Source organism: Diadema setosum, chromosome 9, assembly GCF_964275005.1.
Source record: "Diadema setosum chromosome 9, eeDiaSeto1, whole genome shotgun sequence".
NCBI lineage: Eukaryota > Metazoa > Echinodermata > Echinoidea > Diadematoida > Diadematidae > Diadema > Diadema setosum.
In genome coordinates this window covers 17542153-17557765 of record NC_092693.1, presented here as the reverse complement: position 1 = coordinate 17557765, position 15613 = coordinate 17542153, and the positions used below count along the sequence as shown (strand labels likewise).

Below are 15613 nucleotides of genomic sequence, written 5' to 3'. Positions count from 1 at the left end.
TTTTTATGACTTCAACCTGGTCACTTTGAGATAGGACAATACAAATCACCATGAGACCTGTTGTGGACATTTCTTATGATAAGTTTGGCTGCCTGTAGAGACAATTCCTTTCCTAAATACAAATTGTATAAGTCTTGTTTCAGGAAAGATGAATGAAGGTGATGACTGATATTATAAAAACCACAACAGCATCAGTAAAATGACTCATAGTATTCCACATGAACATTTAAGAGTTATCCCTTTACAGAAATTACCAGAAGTAAGTCATACCATGTAGCTATAATCTAGCTCCATGCTGATACAATCATTTCAACAATATCTATCTGTGGTGTATGAAAGTCATGACTCAAAAACACTTTACACAAAATCAGTAAAGCATTTTGAAAATAAACAAATCAATAGTGGAATGAAATACAAGAGCTATCTTCCTAGCTATATAAAAAAAAAAGAAGCATGAAATATCTCAAGGTGATAATGCTGATTTCTTGAATGTATACAACTTGTATTGTAAGTGAATCGACTCTCACTCATACATGCAAATACTGTAATTCATTTTCTACCCTTCCCATGGTGTACCATGTAGAACATCACAGAACAGCTCTACTTTCTTGCATTCCATAATGCGAAATAATGCTCTTCACAAACATGATTATGCATGAATTCAAAACATACTGATGCATGGCTCTGAATAATATGTTTCTGAAGGACTACACAATACAGGCGAACCTTAAAAATAACAAGATGCTTGGAACCACAAAAAATTTCTTGTATTATCGGGTGCCTCGTTATATCAGAGATAAAAACAAAAGAATATAAAAGAAATGGGACCTGGATAATGACTTTCTTATATCAGGTATCTCGCTGTATCCAAACTTGTTATAACGAGGTTCCACTGTATAAAATATGTGTGTACGCATGTTCGCATCAGGCGCCAGAGGGTACAGATCTGTACACGTGCATCACTACTGCATGTCCCAAACTCATACTTTCCCAATGAATGCTTGACACTGTATATCTAATTTCAGTGTTTCACTACAGAACACAAGCAGACATCCTCACCATTTTACAGATGTGTGTGATGATTGGGCAAAATGCACAGTAAATGCATCACAATTTCTTCATGGGGTGTCAATATGCTCCATGACCTTTCGTGAGTTCTTTGATTGCATGTGTGTATTTTAGAATACAAAACTGCCATTGTGAATCTAGCCGTACAAAATACTGAATTAGTGCTCCACCATATTATATGTACAGGTAGATTATTCTTCAACCATGCAAAATTTCATGACATTTGCAAAAGGGATAGTACACAACCTTTAAGAGAAGTAGAGAGCTACTGCAAGGAATTACAGCACAAAGAAGAGACTATAATTGTAAAGTGATAAAAGCTGTAATCCACTGGCTGCAATGATAATGAGATGGAGACAATCCACTTGTTTAGCAGCCATGTTTGGAAACAAGTTACGACTGGGGGGGGGGGGGAGATTTAAACTTGATTTTGATTTACCAGCTTTTGGTGGGATTCCCCGTTGGGATCCCTAATATCCAAAGGATTTATGTTAAAGATGCATCGCTGGTTTTGTATGCCACTTAAACTCTTAGTCCCACTACCATAGATTGCTGTCAGCATAGTGTACAATCATGTTACCACAGTAGGCAATGAGTTAACAAGGAGGAATTGGCTGCATCAACAAACAAATCTTGACACGTTCCTGCGAACGAACGGAGTGTCTGACAAGAGCGCGAGCACGTCCTCTCACGCTTGCTACTGTGCCATCTGCTTTCCTCTTCTAAAACTTGCAAATCCTATCGTATCTCTGGGCTAATCACACATGTACACATTCTAGTGGAGGATGGCAGACTTTTTAAAGGGTGTATCGTTACATCTGGAGGCTGCCAGGCTTTTAAAGTTGGAAAGTTTGAAAATATAGGGATGATTGGGCTCGAAAGTAGGAAAGAAAGAGCAGTTCCCACGGGAGTATATAGTAAATTATCAAGAAAAACAAGAAATTCCTATTGAAACAAGAGCTGGGAATGGTCAAAATTCAGAATGGTTGGGAGGTCTGTATACCCAGTGACTGCAAGCTATACTATCCTGACATAATCATGAAATACTGTGCGCATATTTTTCATAAATATTTCACTAATACGGGCTTGGAAGATACTCTTTTCATTTTTGCATGTGGTTGAACAGGCAATACCGAGGGGACAAAATAAAAAGTATTATAAAAATTGTAAGAAAAATTTGATTTCCCACAATAGATACAATATATCTACTGCCTTTGAGTTACAGTAAGTAACATTTTCACGACTGCTAGAAAGCATATAGATCGAATTGCAAATTCGTTAATAAAAAAGAAAAAGAAAAGATATAATACATTCTGTGCATACAGCATTCTGACCCCCCCCCCAAAAAAAAAAAAAAAAAATATATATATATGAATAAAAAACTTATCCAAATAATCGATACCTTTGAGGTTTCAGAGAAATCACCAAAAGGCAAGTGGGGCTTTGCACTGGGATTCTATGCTCTCATTCTACAGCTTTATGCACTTTTACCTTCCTAACAGTACGGTATATATCTTCTTGTTTCCCTTCATGCACCATGCACAACTTACTGGTGTACTTATCCACCGGGTCGCTCTCACCCCTCGACTTGTTTGTGGACGTAGAGTGGAGAGTGTCGTAGCCCTCTGTAGGCAGTCATGTGCCAGGCAGGCAGTCACAACACACACAGGCAAAGACCAGAGCCGAAAATTTGGGGGTATTGAGGTTTGGGGGTATGAGTTGAGGGTGGGGCATGAAGGTGTGGGGGGGGGGGGAAGGGACCAAAGGCGGGGTGAGAATGGGTGCAAAATTGAGGAGGAATGGCAAAAACACAAGTCAAGATATTTGTTCCGAGATGCATATATTGCCATCAGATTTTGAGGCAGGAGGGGATATGGGCTGTCAATGCCGGAACCCTACCACAGCAAGCAGTGTGAAATGGGGCAAATACGGAATCTGCTTTCTTCAAGATGCCATCTCAGGCCTGCGACATGAGAACGATGCTGGGTGCCAAGACAAACCCTCACTTTGCTTTCAGACAGCAAAATCATTTCATATGGCATTAAAAAGATAAACTCCACACAAGAGCAGGGTCAGTGGAAACTGTTCCAGGAATTATACATCCTCTTGTATACTGTACAGTTGTATATGCCGCATATTTCGCAAAGTTCATTTTTGCACATTTCGCCAGTCAGGTGCTATTTGTGAATTTTAAAGACATGCAAAAATATTGACTCTGATCCCAATACAAATGAAACGTGCACATATGCATGTACATTTCTCTGTCCGGTACTGCACTCTACGACTGCAAATTTAACCTTTCGCAAAATCGTCAGGAAGTCCCCATTCGCAAAAATTTAGACTCTCCAGATATGTGGCATATACAGTACATGCACATCTACAGTATAGAGTACCAAAGTGTGATGTCATAGCCATTCATCACCATGGAAACTGGTTCTAAATGACCTCACCTGGTCCAAATATCGTCTTCTGTGAAAACTACCTGTTGTTCACCATGCTCGCACCTGGTTCTAACCCAAGCTTTAACAAAAGACTGAGACATCATCACTTTGGTACTTCATATACTATAAAAACCAAAAATATTAGCAGCATGAAATTTTTGTGAATTGGAGCCGACTACCTTTTTCCTGGCGCTAAATTTTCATTAATTGCCTCTGACATTCAAGGCGCATAGTGTAGACAAGAACTTTTGCATGCATTCTAATTTCATGAATCTTGGCTCTCATGAAATACGCAAACTTCAAATGTACACAAAACTTTCTGGTTTTACAGTAATCTCAAAGCTGGGTCAGTGACTTGAGTTCACTGGATAAAAATCTCTCGATACTGTGACAGAGCCATGTGTTCACCCAATATGCATGCTCTCTATAAATCTTAAACTCATGGAAAACTTTGATCAAAATATTCCCTATAGCATCTTAATTGTCACTCTGGTTTTGACGGAGGAAAAATAAATTTCACAAAAAAAAGTGGCACAATTACAAACGTTTCAAAACCAGTTGCAAGCAATCATATCTTCATACTGGACGTATATAAAATGAATAATTCCTCAGAGACACTGCATTTCAGTAACTCCAACCCCAAGCTTTTTCACAATCTGTCGTGCCATGCCATGCAGTAAACTCTACTGAGAATCAATGGCCTCTTCAGGCACAGAAACCACAAATGAAACACCTTCATCCTGTCTTTGCACACCAACTTGACAACATGCAGCACCGGTACCACACGTTGGGCAGAAAACATGCTACCCACTACATCTATCTCTGAATAATTGATAGTTGTAGTATTTACACTATGTATATATTCACACATTCTACACACTGCTATTTGCATCAAAACAATATATCTATAGTTGTTCATGTTGTCATAGAAATTGCATGGTATGTTTGCCCATCAGACTGACATTGCCCCTCAATTCTACATGCAAGAAGACTTTCTCGCCAAACAATGTCTAATTAGTAATGAAATGATCTTGATTTCTTCTTCTTTTCATGTGAGAATACCCTTGAAGCACACAGCATAATTTGCACTAATCATTGTGAAGAAGAATAGGTTCTTTTTGCTTGAAACTGATGTTGATAGTAATATTCAAAACAGTATAAGTTTCACATAACAATTTTAAAAATCTATAGCAACTTTGTCACTTTTAAACCAAAACAATGTATCCTCTCTGGAAAAAGTTTTGAAGACTGAACGAACCATATACCAACCATATACTGTTGATGAAATATTTCTGGTATGTTTAACTAAATGTTTAGGACACAAAGAACCACAGAAATCCTGTTTACATAAGCACAGGATATGTCACAGTGACTAACGGTACATACATATCCTGGTTCATCGTGTATTTGTTTCATGAAAAGACACATGCAAAAGCCCAAATTCACAAAGGTTGTCTAACTGACTCAATTCTGTGGTTTCATATATGCGCATCAGTGTGCACTCATTACTGAATGCATGTTGGCATGTACATGATCTGTCTCACATATTTATGTGGAAGAACTCTGCATTGTCCATGGGCTGAATTCAATTCATCTTTGTGAAATTTGGGTCAAGATGTCTGTAATTCATGCACAATGTTCTGATGGACTTTTTGTGGTTAATGTTGTGGCGTGTCAGAGTTGATAACTGGACGATTTTGTTTTTTCAGTGGTCATATACCTAAAATTGCCCAAACTGAGGTGTCTTTACTCTGTGCTCTAATAAAGGAATAAATATGAACAGTGTCTTCTAGTATTAAACACAACTATTCCTATCAGCAGAGGTGGGCAGAGCTGATCAAATGCCATGGGCGTGTCTGCCATGACAACAACCTTTTACCCTTGCCCTTTCCCCTCACCATTTTCTACCGTGCTTCTATTCATTGCTTGCTACACATGCCCTATAACGTGCTAGTCTTTACAGTTACGCCCCTCCAAGAGAGCCCTCAAGAGTCCAGTTTTGTTCAACGTCTTTTCAAATATAATGTACCGTATCCTAACGAAAACTGGTAATCATTCAGACCTGTAACTAATCTGACAAATATGAAACATTCATACACACTTCGCAATAGCACCAATAGTGTAGTTGCTATGTCAAGACTATTAGGAACAGAAGTAAGTATATGCATTCATCAACACTGAACCTCTACAGTTTTTGTGATGCAATGTTGAATCTGGTAAGCATAAAAATTATGCCATGCTCATTATCTACAAGACTTCACATATTTGTTCAGAAATTTTTGTTCTTGTCTTTTAGTTTACAAACATGATTATATGACAGGTTTTCTCTTGTTTTTCTTTCCATCACAGACTCTAGATATATGGCTCTCTGGTGGGGATTTTTGTCTCATCATTACATACTGTATGAAGCATTCCACTATCATGACTAGTCTCATTTCAAGCCCCCTTACCATCGAACTGCCAGGAGGGCTTGGTAGGAGTACCAGGTGGTTTGGATGAAGATGAGGCTGTGTAGTGTGGGACACATAAGAGATGACGATGTGGAGGGTGCGAGTGACAGACGGACAGACCCACATACAAACAGACATGGAGACACAGAGACACCAAAGATGACGACACTCAGAATAAGACTATACCTCTCAGATTCGGGTAGATTCACCGTTAAAGGCAAAAAAAAATATTTTGAGTGTCAGATGAAAAAATATATGAATACGATGACAGCATAGTAGATTTTAAAGTATGGCAGAAATCTACTTGCAGGATGGATAAAGTGAGTAAAAATGCAAGAGGAGACAGTTTTCTAGAAATGCATGTAGGGTGTCTTTTGTATGGTACTAGATGAAAAGAAGAGATAGATAAAGTGAGAGATGTACACAAAACAGAGTAAAGATACAAATGCATAGATGTGGAGAGATGGAAGCTTCAGATAGAGAAAGGGGGAAAAAATTTTCTTCTAACAGATAGAGAAAGATTTCTTCTGAGAATGGATGAGCAAGTAAAGTGTGAGGGGAAGGCCAAATAAGGTGACAGGACTTCGTCACACACAGCGACATTTAGTGATCGACACCGCTGATTATGAAGTGATCATTTAGGGTGTGGCCCAGGTATGATACTTATCACAAATTTTATTACAAGCTCATCTTAACTTCACAAATGTGCTGGGACACAAAAAGGGGGAACCAGCTAAAAGTACAGTGAACATCTACGACTGTACATGATGGTCTTTTATAGTGTGGATGTATGTGTACAAATCCGCTGCTCGGCAGCACTGATGACATTGCGATATGACTGACTGGAATGGTTTCTAGAATGAAAGTACATCCTACTGTGCCAAAGTTCTACACGAATATTAGTTACAGACACAGGTACGACGGCATCTTCTGCTTTACAACCAAAACACACCCAACTCAACTTTTCATATCATGCATACGAAGTAGTTGTGAGCAGAGCACTTTACGTCATGTGCAACTTTTGGTCACGGCATTGTGACTGTCACTGACAAAATCAATGCTAACTTATCTACTCCAAAATTTATAGAATTTATCTAATAAACAAACAACACTGGCACCAAGTGCCATACCTTGCACTGATTCAGTTTGGCCACGTGAAATGTTATTATCAGTGAAAACATTGAGGCTGTAAGAAATGTGGTATCCCAATTAATAACTCACCACTACAATATTGAGCTGAGCCACTGAATAGCAAATTGAAGTGCTCTGGAGTTTTATCATTGTTACAAGCATCATGATTAGTCTTTCAACATGGACTTCATGTTTATACAAACCACACACTGAAAGACAACTTAAATTGGCACATATTGAAACACACTAAACCACTGCAGGAAAGTATTAGAAAAACAAAATATATTCCCACTCTCACATTAAAAAACAAATAATTCAAAATCAGTATCCAGTCCATGATGTCTGAATATACTGACATCATACTACAAAAATATTTTCTTCAATTGTATTGCCAAATAACCAACAAAAAAGGTGATTTTAAACACAGCCCATGATAATAGCTTAATAATATACAACGTATAGATAATTACTTATACTAAATAGAATGTGAAGTACTAAGTATGAAGTTGAAGCTACAGTGTCATATAACATTATTTTGCATACACTATGGAATAAATGTAGAAATATACAGATGTAGTGATATATCTCTCATTATTACATGAAATACTCATTTTATCAATCTATGTTGCAGATTAATCAAGCTTTACTTTCCCTATAACTACTATAGATTAGACCTCATCAAACTATGTATGCTCAATCTTTCGAATAATCTAAAGATCATTCAAGTGATATACTGTACTCTAAGAAAATATTCCCATATGTACACATAGGTAAAAACTTCTTTCATGTGTACTTATGTGACATATGCATTCTTAGCTGCATCACACTTGAAACACCTACCAATCCTAAAATTCAGTAAATAAGAATAAATGAGAGAAAATAATACAAAAATAGGAATTTCTACCCATCTCCCATATATATTTAATAGCAGGTATTGACAAAAATCAGAACACAAGGTTGAATGAAGTTTCTTCTTTCCAATGAAATAGAAATATTCCTATTTAATGTGAACAGTTGGCAGGTATGTACTGAAACAAACATCCTCTTACTCAGACGTACTCAAGAAAAAAACAAAGAGGTTCTTGCTAAGATTTTCACTTTAGCCCTACCATAAAGGTACAAAAACAAAAACAAAACCAAAAACCAAAACCAAGCTGGACCACTCTATGATTTCTATTTAGCCCTGCCATAGAGGTACAATAACTTACTGCTACTGGTGGTGGACGATCGTTCCTTTCTGCTGTCGCCTTGAGAGAGGAGTGACATGATGTCATTTTCAGATTCTGAGAGAGATTGCAGAAAGTTAGGGAAATTGGAAGAAAGTGGAAAAATATTGGCAGAAATTAGAAGAAATTAGAAGCAAACAGTCAATGAGGGTGTTAAAAAAAGAAGTTAGTTAGGTTCTAGGAAGGAATAAAGCAGGCATTGAAGGGAAGAAGGCTTTTCAACTATTACTATACAGAAATAAATAAACTGAGCACACACAAGCCAGAGACTACAGCACAAATCAAGTGTGACAAATACATCATTAGTTCCCATAAATTCACACTTTTTACTCTTTCACGTCTGGTTCTTATTTGACTTGTCTCTCTCCTTTATACTAATTAGAAAACAAAAGATGCACAATAAAGAACAAACATGACTTCTACAATGACCCTCAGACTTATCAAGTATGGTTCATATAAAATGTACAAAAAAGATCAGTGCCTCTGAACAACTCTAAAACCCAAATAGATAATTTGTGAAATATTTGGCTCAATATGACATTGGAGGAATTGGAGGAATATTCAGAAAATAGATAATCATTGATCCCCCCCCCCCCATCTTTGACAAATGTTTATAATGTCCCATTTTCAAGCAAAGTTCAGAAAAAAATACATTAAATGCTCTTAAATGAAAACATGATTGCAATTATTGTTGTATTTTTACTCATCAGTGCAGATGTAATAAATTGCTACTATATACCACCAACTGTTATAACCATTATAATCATCACTATTACAAATTAGTATCATTGTTTAATAACAATTATAATGATATCAATTACAATATTAATATAATTATTATATAATTATATATTATATATTATAATATATCATTATCATAAATACCAACGATATAATCATTATTGTTATTGCACACATCACTGTTATCATTATAATCATTAGATTTACTATTTTTATTATCATGAAGATTACATGACTTATGCATAATATGAAAGTATTTATACCCGCTTTATTCAGGATGTCATATCTACAGAGGCAATATTTCACTATGGATGCAAGAGCTTTCAATATTAAAAACAGAAAGCAAAGCAGATAAAGGTAGAAATTATAGTTTATAAAGTATGTCAAGATGGTGCAAAAAGTGTGTCAATTAAAAGAAAAGATTAAAAAAACTCCCTAATAAACCCACTGATCAAACCAGAAATAAAACCAAAAACAAAAAAAAGTATGGCCATGAGCCCAAATGTACAATAAAGATAAAATGTGTTATTAAGTAAAATATACTGCATATAAATGGCTAAACATTATTCTATACCGAAATCACATCATAGCTTGCAAAATGAATATAATTTCTGACACAAAGAGCTACAACGTGTAAAATGTCAATGTGGCTATAAAACAAGAAAATATAAGTAAGAATACAAAAGGAGGATCAATGGGTATTTTGGAATACATGGCACCATGCATCACATCTCAGATCCAAATTTCATAACCCTTAGTTTGCAAAAGCAGTAGATTCAGGTCTTGTAGCCAAAACAGAAATTAATTGTGAATGTCATATGTGTATTGCAAAAGATGCAAAGACTTTGTTCTCTGAAACCTGCACATTGAGACTTCAATGTAACAAACCAAAATTATGTCAAGAATTGGGGCTTGAATGTGTCTGTTCTAACTAAAGGAAAAAAAAAGGTAACCATGCATAGACAGTAGAGTATGATGGCAAAGAACTGAATACTGAGATAACTTACAGTTCAGCATCAGTCATGCAGACAGAGTGCACTTTACATACCGGTATACAATATAATCCAGACAAACCCATGTGTAATACCACTTGATGTAATCCAAGAACATAATGTTAAAGGTAAGGTGCAAGATTGCTCCACTTGGACTCAACTGGATCCATAACTTAATTATAGAGTCAAAACATAAATTAACTTTTTATTGAATAATCAGTGTGCAAGAGTTGAGGCAGTACAGTTCAATGTAATTCTGCAGTGCAATACAAGACAGTCAGCTGACGATTCATGTTAGAAAAAAAGTACGATATAGGTCTGCCTGTATATATGTGAAATATCAATAGCGTATTTCCTCTACTAGTATTCATTCTCATGCATTATCCAGTGTCACACACATGGTTAATACACAAATATAAATGATACAAGGAGTAGATGTGTTTCTGTGTGTAATATGCACTTTACATGGTTTCAAAATTGGTCAGTTATTGACATTTTTAAACAGAAGATTAATTATACCACAAGGTAGATACCTAAAGTGGAAGGTATAACTATATGAATACAATTTTTTTTTTTTTAATGTAGTAACCCACCATCTAAACCAAACAAAACTCATTACAAAATTATGATTAAAAAGAAATCCAGGTATGATTGAACCTTGTAATCCCCATGACTTTAATAGATCATTGAAAGATGATTACACAAAAGACGAGAAAGTAAATGAATGATATATATGGCAATATCTCCCCAAATGTTGCCCAGTACAATGACCTTGTGATGTATCACGGTACAGGTCAACTTACGTGGCTGGCAAATCAAATCGGTCAGATGCTCTACTAATGCCGACTCGCTATCGCCTTCGTGCCACACTTTCGGTGACGATGGTCTCACACCTAAGGTCATGCGACCGTCCGTCTCCTCATCATTGTCCGCGTCATAGTCGGTTTCATTGTCAGAGTTAGTGTTAGAGTCTGTGTCATTGTCAATCGCAAAGCAAACCTTCGAATGCTTTCGCTTTGACTGCTCGTCTTGTGAGGCAAAATCGGAAGGAAAGATACCAAAAATACATTTATTAATCAGGAGGTTCCTTGCATACTCACTTACCACAAAATTAATTCTGTTTTTAATCGTCCCATGAATGGTAACATCGTCAGTATCCTAGTAAATGTTGACTTCTTCAACCCCTTAAGGACTAGCCGATTTTGCTATTACAGGCATTTCCCATAAACACCTGCCCAAGTATACCTGGAACTAGTTTTCAGTGGCTTAAATATTATCAGTGTGGTTAAGAGCAGATGGAAAATGCAGATTTCAGTCTGCAAGAAAAGTATCCAGCAAGTAGATGTATATATACTGTATATATAGTGAGCATGTTTGTGTGCATGTTAACCTGTATGCTAACAATCTGAAAAAGGGGGGGGGGGGGAGTAAAGGAGTATATTGCAAGCAGACAGCATGGTATACATACAAACAGTCACGGCCAGCCTCCAAGCTTCACATCAATGTATGAACAAACTTGAAACATCAATTTAAACTGAAATGGCATACCATTAGCTACAACACTGAACACCATTCCCAACAGTGCAGGTTTTCAACTCTGTACACAGGGCATGCTGAATAGTGTCAAATTGATATACCCTCAAGTTAGCATGCTCTGGTGCTTTCCATTTGCGAATCACATATATACATTGTGATATGTGTATATTTGTGTACAACATGGTCAAACAAGGAACATGTACAAAGTCTAGAACATGTTGATCTGTGGAGAGACTTTGTCAATGAGTGTCAGTAACGTGTACATACACCATGTACAGTCCGAACATTACACAAAGATTGTACTGAGCATGCTGTAAGTCAATCAATCGCTTACAGACATCATGATGCAGATTTTTTTTTTTAATCCACACAATTACAAAAGAAACAATGATCCTACTGTGAAGCACTGACGAATCAACATAGAAGGCAAGACACATGACAAATCCAACTCAGCATGCATGTTCTTCTTGGTAAACCTGATACGAAATGTTGATGTTCACTTCATTAGTACATACATTTGGTGTTCAGTATGTGAGTGTGGGTGAAAATGTAAATAATTGGTTAATATCGTCAGTGAAACCCTCCGGACAACATGAAGAAACGGGTGCACTGTACTGCCATCCTAGTTAACCTCTTGCACCAAACGAGAAACAACGTCCCGACCTTAAGCCAGCCGGCATGCACTGCTTCCCCTACCCTTATTGGCCTCCGTGGGCGACTTCGGCGACTTCACCGACTCGATGGACGTCGTCCGGTGGTACGATGTCGGCGTGACGTTGCGGGTGTAGGCGGAGGAAGAAGAGGAGGAGGGGGAAGGGGAAGTGGGGGAGCGGGGGGAGCGTGGCACGCTGGCCACGGTGGTGGAGTCTCCTGGGGGATGGGGAGTCAAGTGTAAAACCATTAATATCTTTTGGTCCACACATGCATCAACGCTGTCATTGTTTCACTTAGACAAAAAAGAGACAACATTAGTAGATGAATATAGTTATGAAGTGAGTAACCTTATGAGCAGATTAGAAATGACTTGATAAATTTCACTACATCTAATATATTTCTCTAACATAAAGTTTGTCAGAAATCTGATCAATATCTTACAGGTCTGTCCAGTGATAAGAAATCATTATTCCATCAACAGGCAGTATTGCATTAGGCAAGAAAACCTGAAGCTTGCAACAGCTTTCATAATGGCCTATGCAGGCGAGGAAACAGCACATTTTAACAAGCATTCTGCATAACATATGCCTGAATGAAAACAAAAGGAATAGAAACTTTAAGCTTACAGATGTAGAAGATCTCTTTTTTTTCTTTAATCAAGGGAGACAGAAAAAGAGACAGACAGACAGACAGACAGAGGGAAAGATAAAATAAAAGGAATATAGGGAGAAAAAGAGAGAATATAGTATGAAAAAAAGAAGGAAAAGTGAAACAAAGGAAGGATTACCGTTGAGTTGAATGTTAAGGACGACAGAGGTACTCTACAAAGAAATGCCCAAACTTGAAAGAGGGGTACAGGACAAAGATATGCAGGGCACAGGCAAGTCTATTTGGTGTGTAATATATACGGGTCTTGCATCCAAACATGGCCATTCAGACTTGCGGCAACACTGAGGGCGTACCCATTCTCGACAATCTGTCGCTTCGATACGACGAGTAAGACGGGGTGGGGTCAGTGGACGTGGAGCGTCGCACTGACTCCCTGCCACCAGAGGGCGACGATGTATAGCGTCTTGTGGAGGATCCCTCGACTGCGGCATCGGCTTTTTGGCAAGTCGGGTATTAAAGAGAGCAGAAGAATCATGCAGAGCAAGATGCATAATGGCACTGACAATTGATTGATCTACACTTCATCAAAGACAGTCAAGCTGTATGATACGACTACAAAGGGGCAAAATAGTGTCGTGCCCCCTGCAAAGCATACAACTCAAAAAAGAGAAGCTTTTTCCTAGTCTACACAAGACTCATCAGAAAGCACATTCTTCTTTATCTTTGCATTACTCAAATAAACTGCAAATTAGGAAGGAAGAAAAAAAAAACGTTCTACCATTCAGTTTTCTTCCTCGTTCAAGCATGGTCTCATTTTGATATCATGCTTACTAATCACTACATCTACATTTATCATTCTTGAGGTACATACCACATGCTCATAAAGCCGCGCATATCACAATCAAGCAATGCCAAGCAATAAAGCCTTTTCGTCATCAGAGGAATGTCAAAGACCAGATATCCCACACACTTCTGGCCCTTAAACCACCCAAAGACTCATCTTGATTACTAAAGTGCCATTCGAACAGACTGCTGCTCTCAAAATTTGAGCATGGTTATCGCCATGACGACAACTGTAGGATGGCATCCCTATTAATACCAAAGACAGACATGATTAGATGGACTATGAAAGCCACCCTCTGCAAGAATGGTAATTGCACCTTTCTTAGACTGGTAGAATAAGATGACATAAAAACTTTTCTAGGCATCACAGTTTTATAGTCCACTTTTGATTGATTTACTTCATACAGAGGAAAACAATGAATGAAAATATCATTTGCAAGAGACCACTCACTAAAAAAAGTTACGATAACAAATTGACTAAAGGACAAAAATAGGGGATAAGGGATTCCAGTTGGGATGCCCACCGGTTCTGGAAGATACACTGCTTCTCCTCGGCGAATCGTAGGATGAAGATGTCGACCTGCGATAGTCCCGACTTGATCGAGAATATGATGAATCTAGGGGGTGCGTGTGAATGTGGCAAAGAGAGAGACAGCTGCAATGTATGGTGGTGCTTTACAAACCAATTTTTTTACAAAATTTCAACATTAGGAGAACATTCCAGTATCCAGTAATTTCTTTTTTAGTAAAATAAAACTTCAATAGACAGTAAGATGCAATAAATAGATCAATATTGGCACAATTGCCAATCAACATACAATTCTGTACTGTAGTTCCACCACCAAATTTAAAGGCTCTCTTTCTGGAATCAACGAATGATTACCTGTAAGAATTGTATGTACATGGAAATATGATTTTCTTGGGTGAAAGGAAACAAAAATTTGTGAGTGGAGTTGTCATCATTCCATGAGCGTAACTAAAGACAAGCCACTTTGTGGCAGAGCAATAAAACTTGAAACAAGGTTTCTACGACCGACACACATCAACAACGAGACAGCACAGGTGATAAAACAGCCACGCCTACCACCAGTGGAGCTGCTGCCGTATCTATCTGATGAGGCTCTCTCTGATGATCTGTCTTTGTCTGTGTCCCTATTCCTCTCGGCTGCCCTCTCCCTAGCCCTTTCTCTGGCCCGTTCAGCGGCCCGTTCAGCAGCCCGTTCAGCGGCCCTCTCGGTCTCCTTATCGGTCCGTTGGTCCGTCCTGGCCCTCTCCTCTGCTCTCTCTCTGGCTCGCTCCTTCGCTCTTTCCGCAGCCCTCTCCGCCGCTCTTTCCGCAGCCCTTTCGGCCGCCCTGTCTGTAGCACTCTGACGAGGGGTGGTTGAGTAGGAGTAGGAGGAGGAGGGGGTGGAGGAGGAAGAGTAGGGGTAGGGGTGGTAAGAGGTGGAGGAGGGGGTCGGTGATGGGGGTACGATTCCAGTGGGGGGTTTGGAGGTGACCGACGAGCCCCCGGCGGCATCGCGCTGCTTTCTGGGTAAGGTGGCGTAGGGGGACTTGGCCAGCTCTTCTGGGTAGTATGGAGTCCCTGTTTCAGGGGAGGTAGGGCGAGTGGCCAGTTTTGGTGGTTGAAGAGATGGTGGCATGCAGAGGATGGGGCAAGGGACATTGGGTTGGCAGAGGAAGAAAGCTCTTGTGTTACGGAATTATCCACATAATATTCCATACGTAGGCTTTGGACCGCTCAATATATACCGTCAGTCTCAGAGATTGTCTGTTTATTCTTTCACAAGAGAAGCACACAGAAAGAGATGTCCTGAAACTAACAGCAGCAAGGCATAGCTATATTCACCTGTCCCTGGTAGGCCTATACAAACACTCACAGATCAACCTTCTTAATATAACCAACAGATACCAATACTAAC

At 38.5% G+C, this 15613-nt stretch overlaps 1 protein-coding gene across 1 annotated transcript in view; it reads right to left on the bottom strand.

Moving 5' to 3' along the window:
- LOC140232905 (uncharacterized) overlaps window positions 1-15613 on the bottom strand; it is a 167174-nt gene that overhangs the window by 43993 nt on the left and 107568 nt on the right. Inside the window, exons 21-27 of the mRNA XM_072313016.1 lie at window positions 14776-15276; window positions 14216-14308; window positions 13202-13342; window positions 12282-12455; window positions 8299-8373; window positions 5960-6016; window positions 2619-2693 (exon numbers count right to left, since the gene is read on the bottom strand). Of these exons, the coding sequence (XP_072169117.1) occupies window positions 2619-2693; window positions 5960-6016; window positions 8299-8373; window positions 12282-12455; window positions 13202-13342; window positions 14216-14308; window positions 14776-15276 (1116 nt within the window). The remainder of the gene's footprint in view (window positions 1-2618; window positions 2694-5959; window positions 6017-8298; window positions 8374-12281; window positions 12456-13201; window positions 13343-14215; window positions 14309-14775; window positions 15277-15613) is intronic.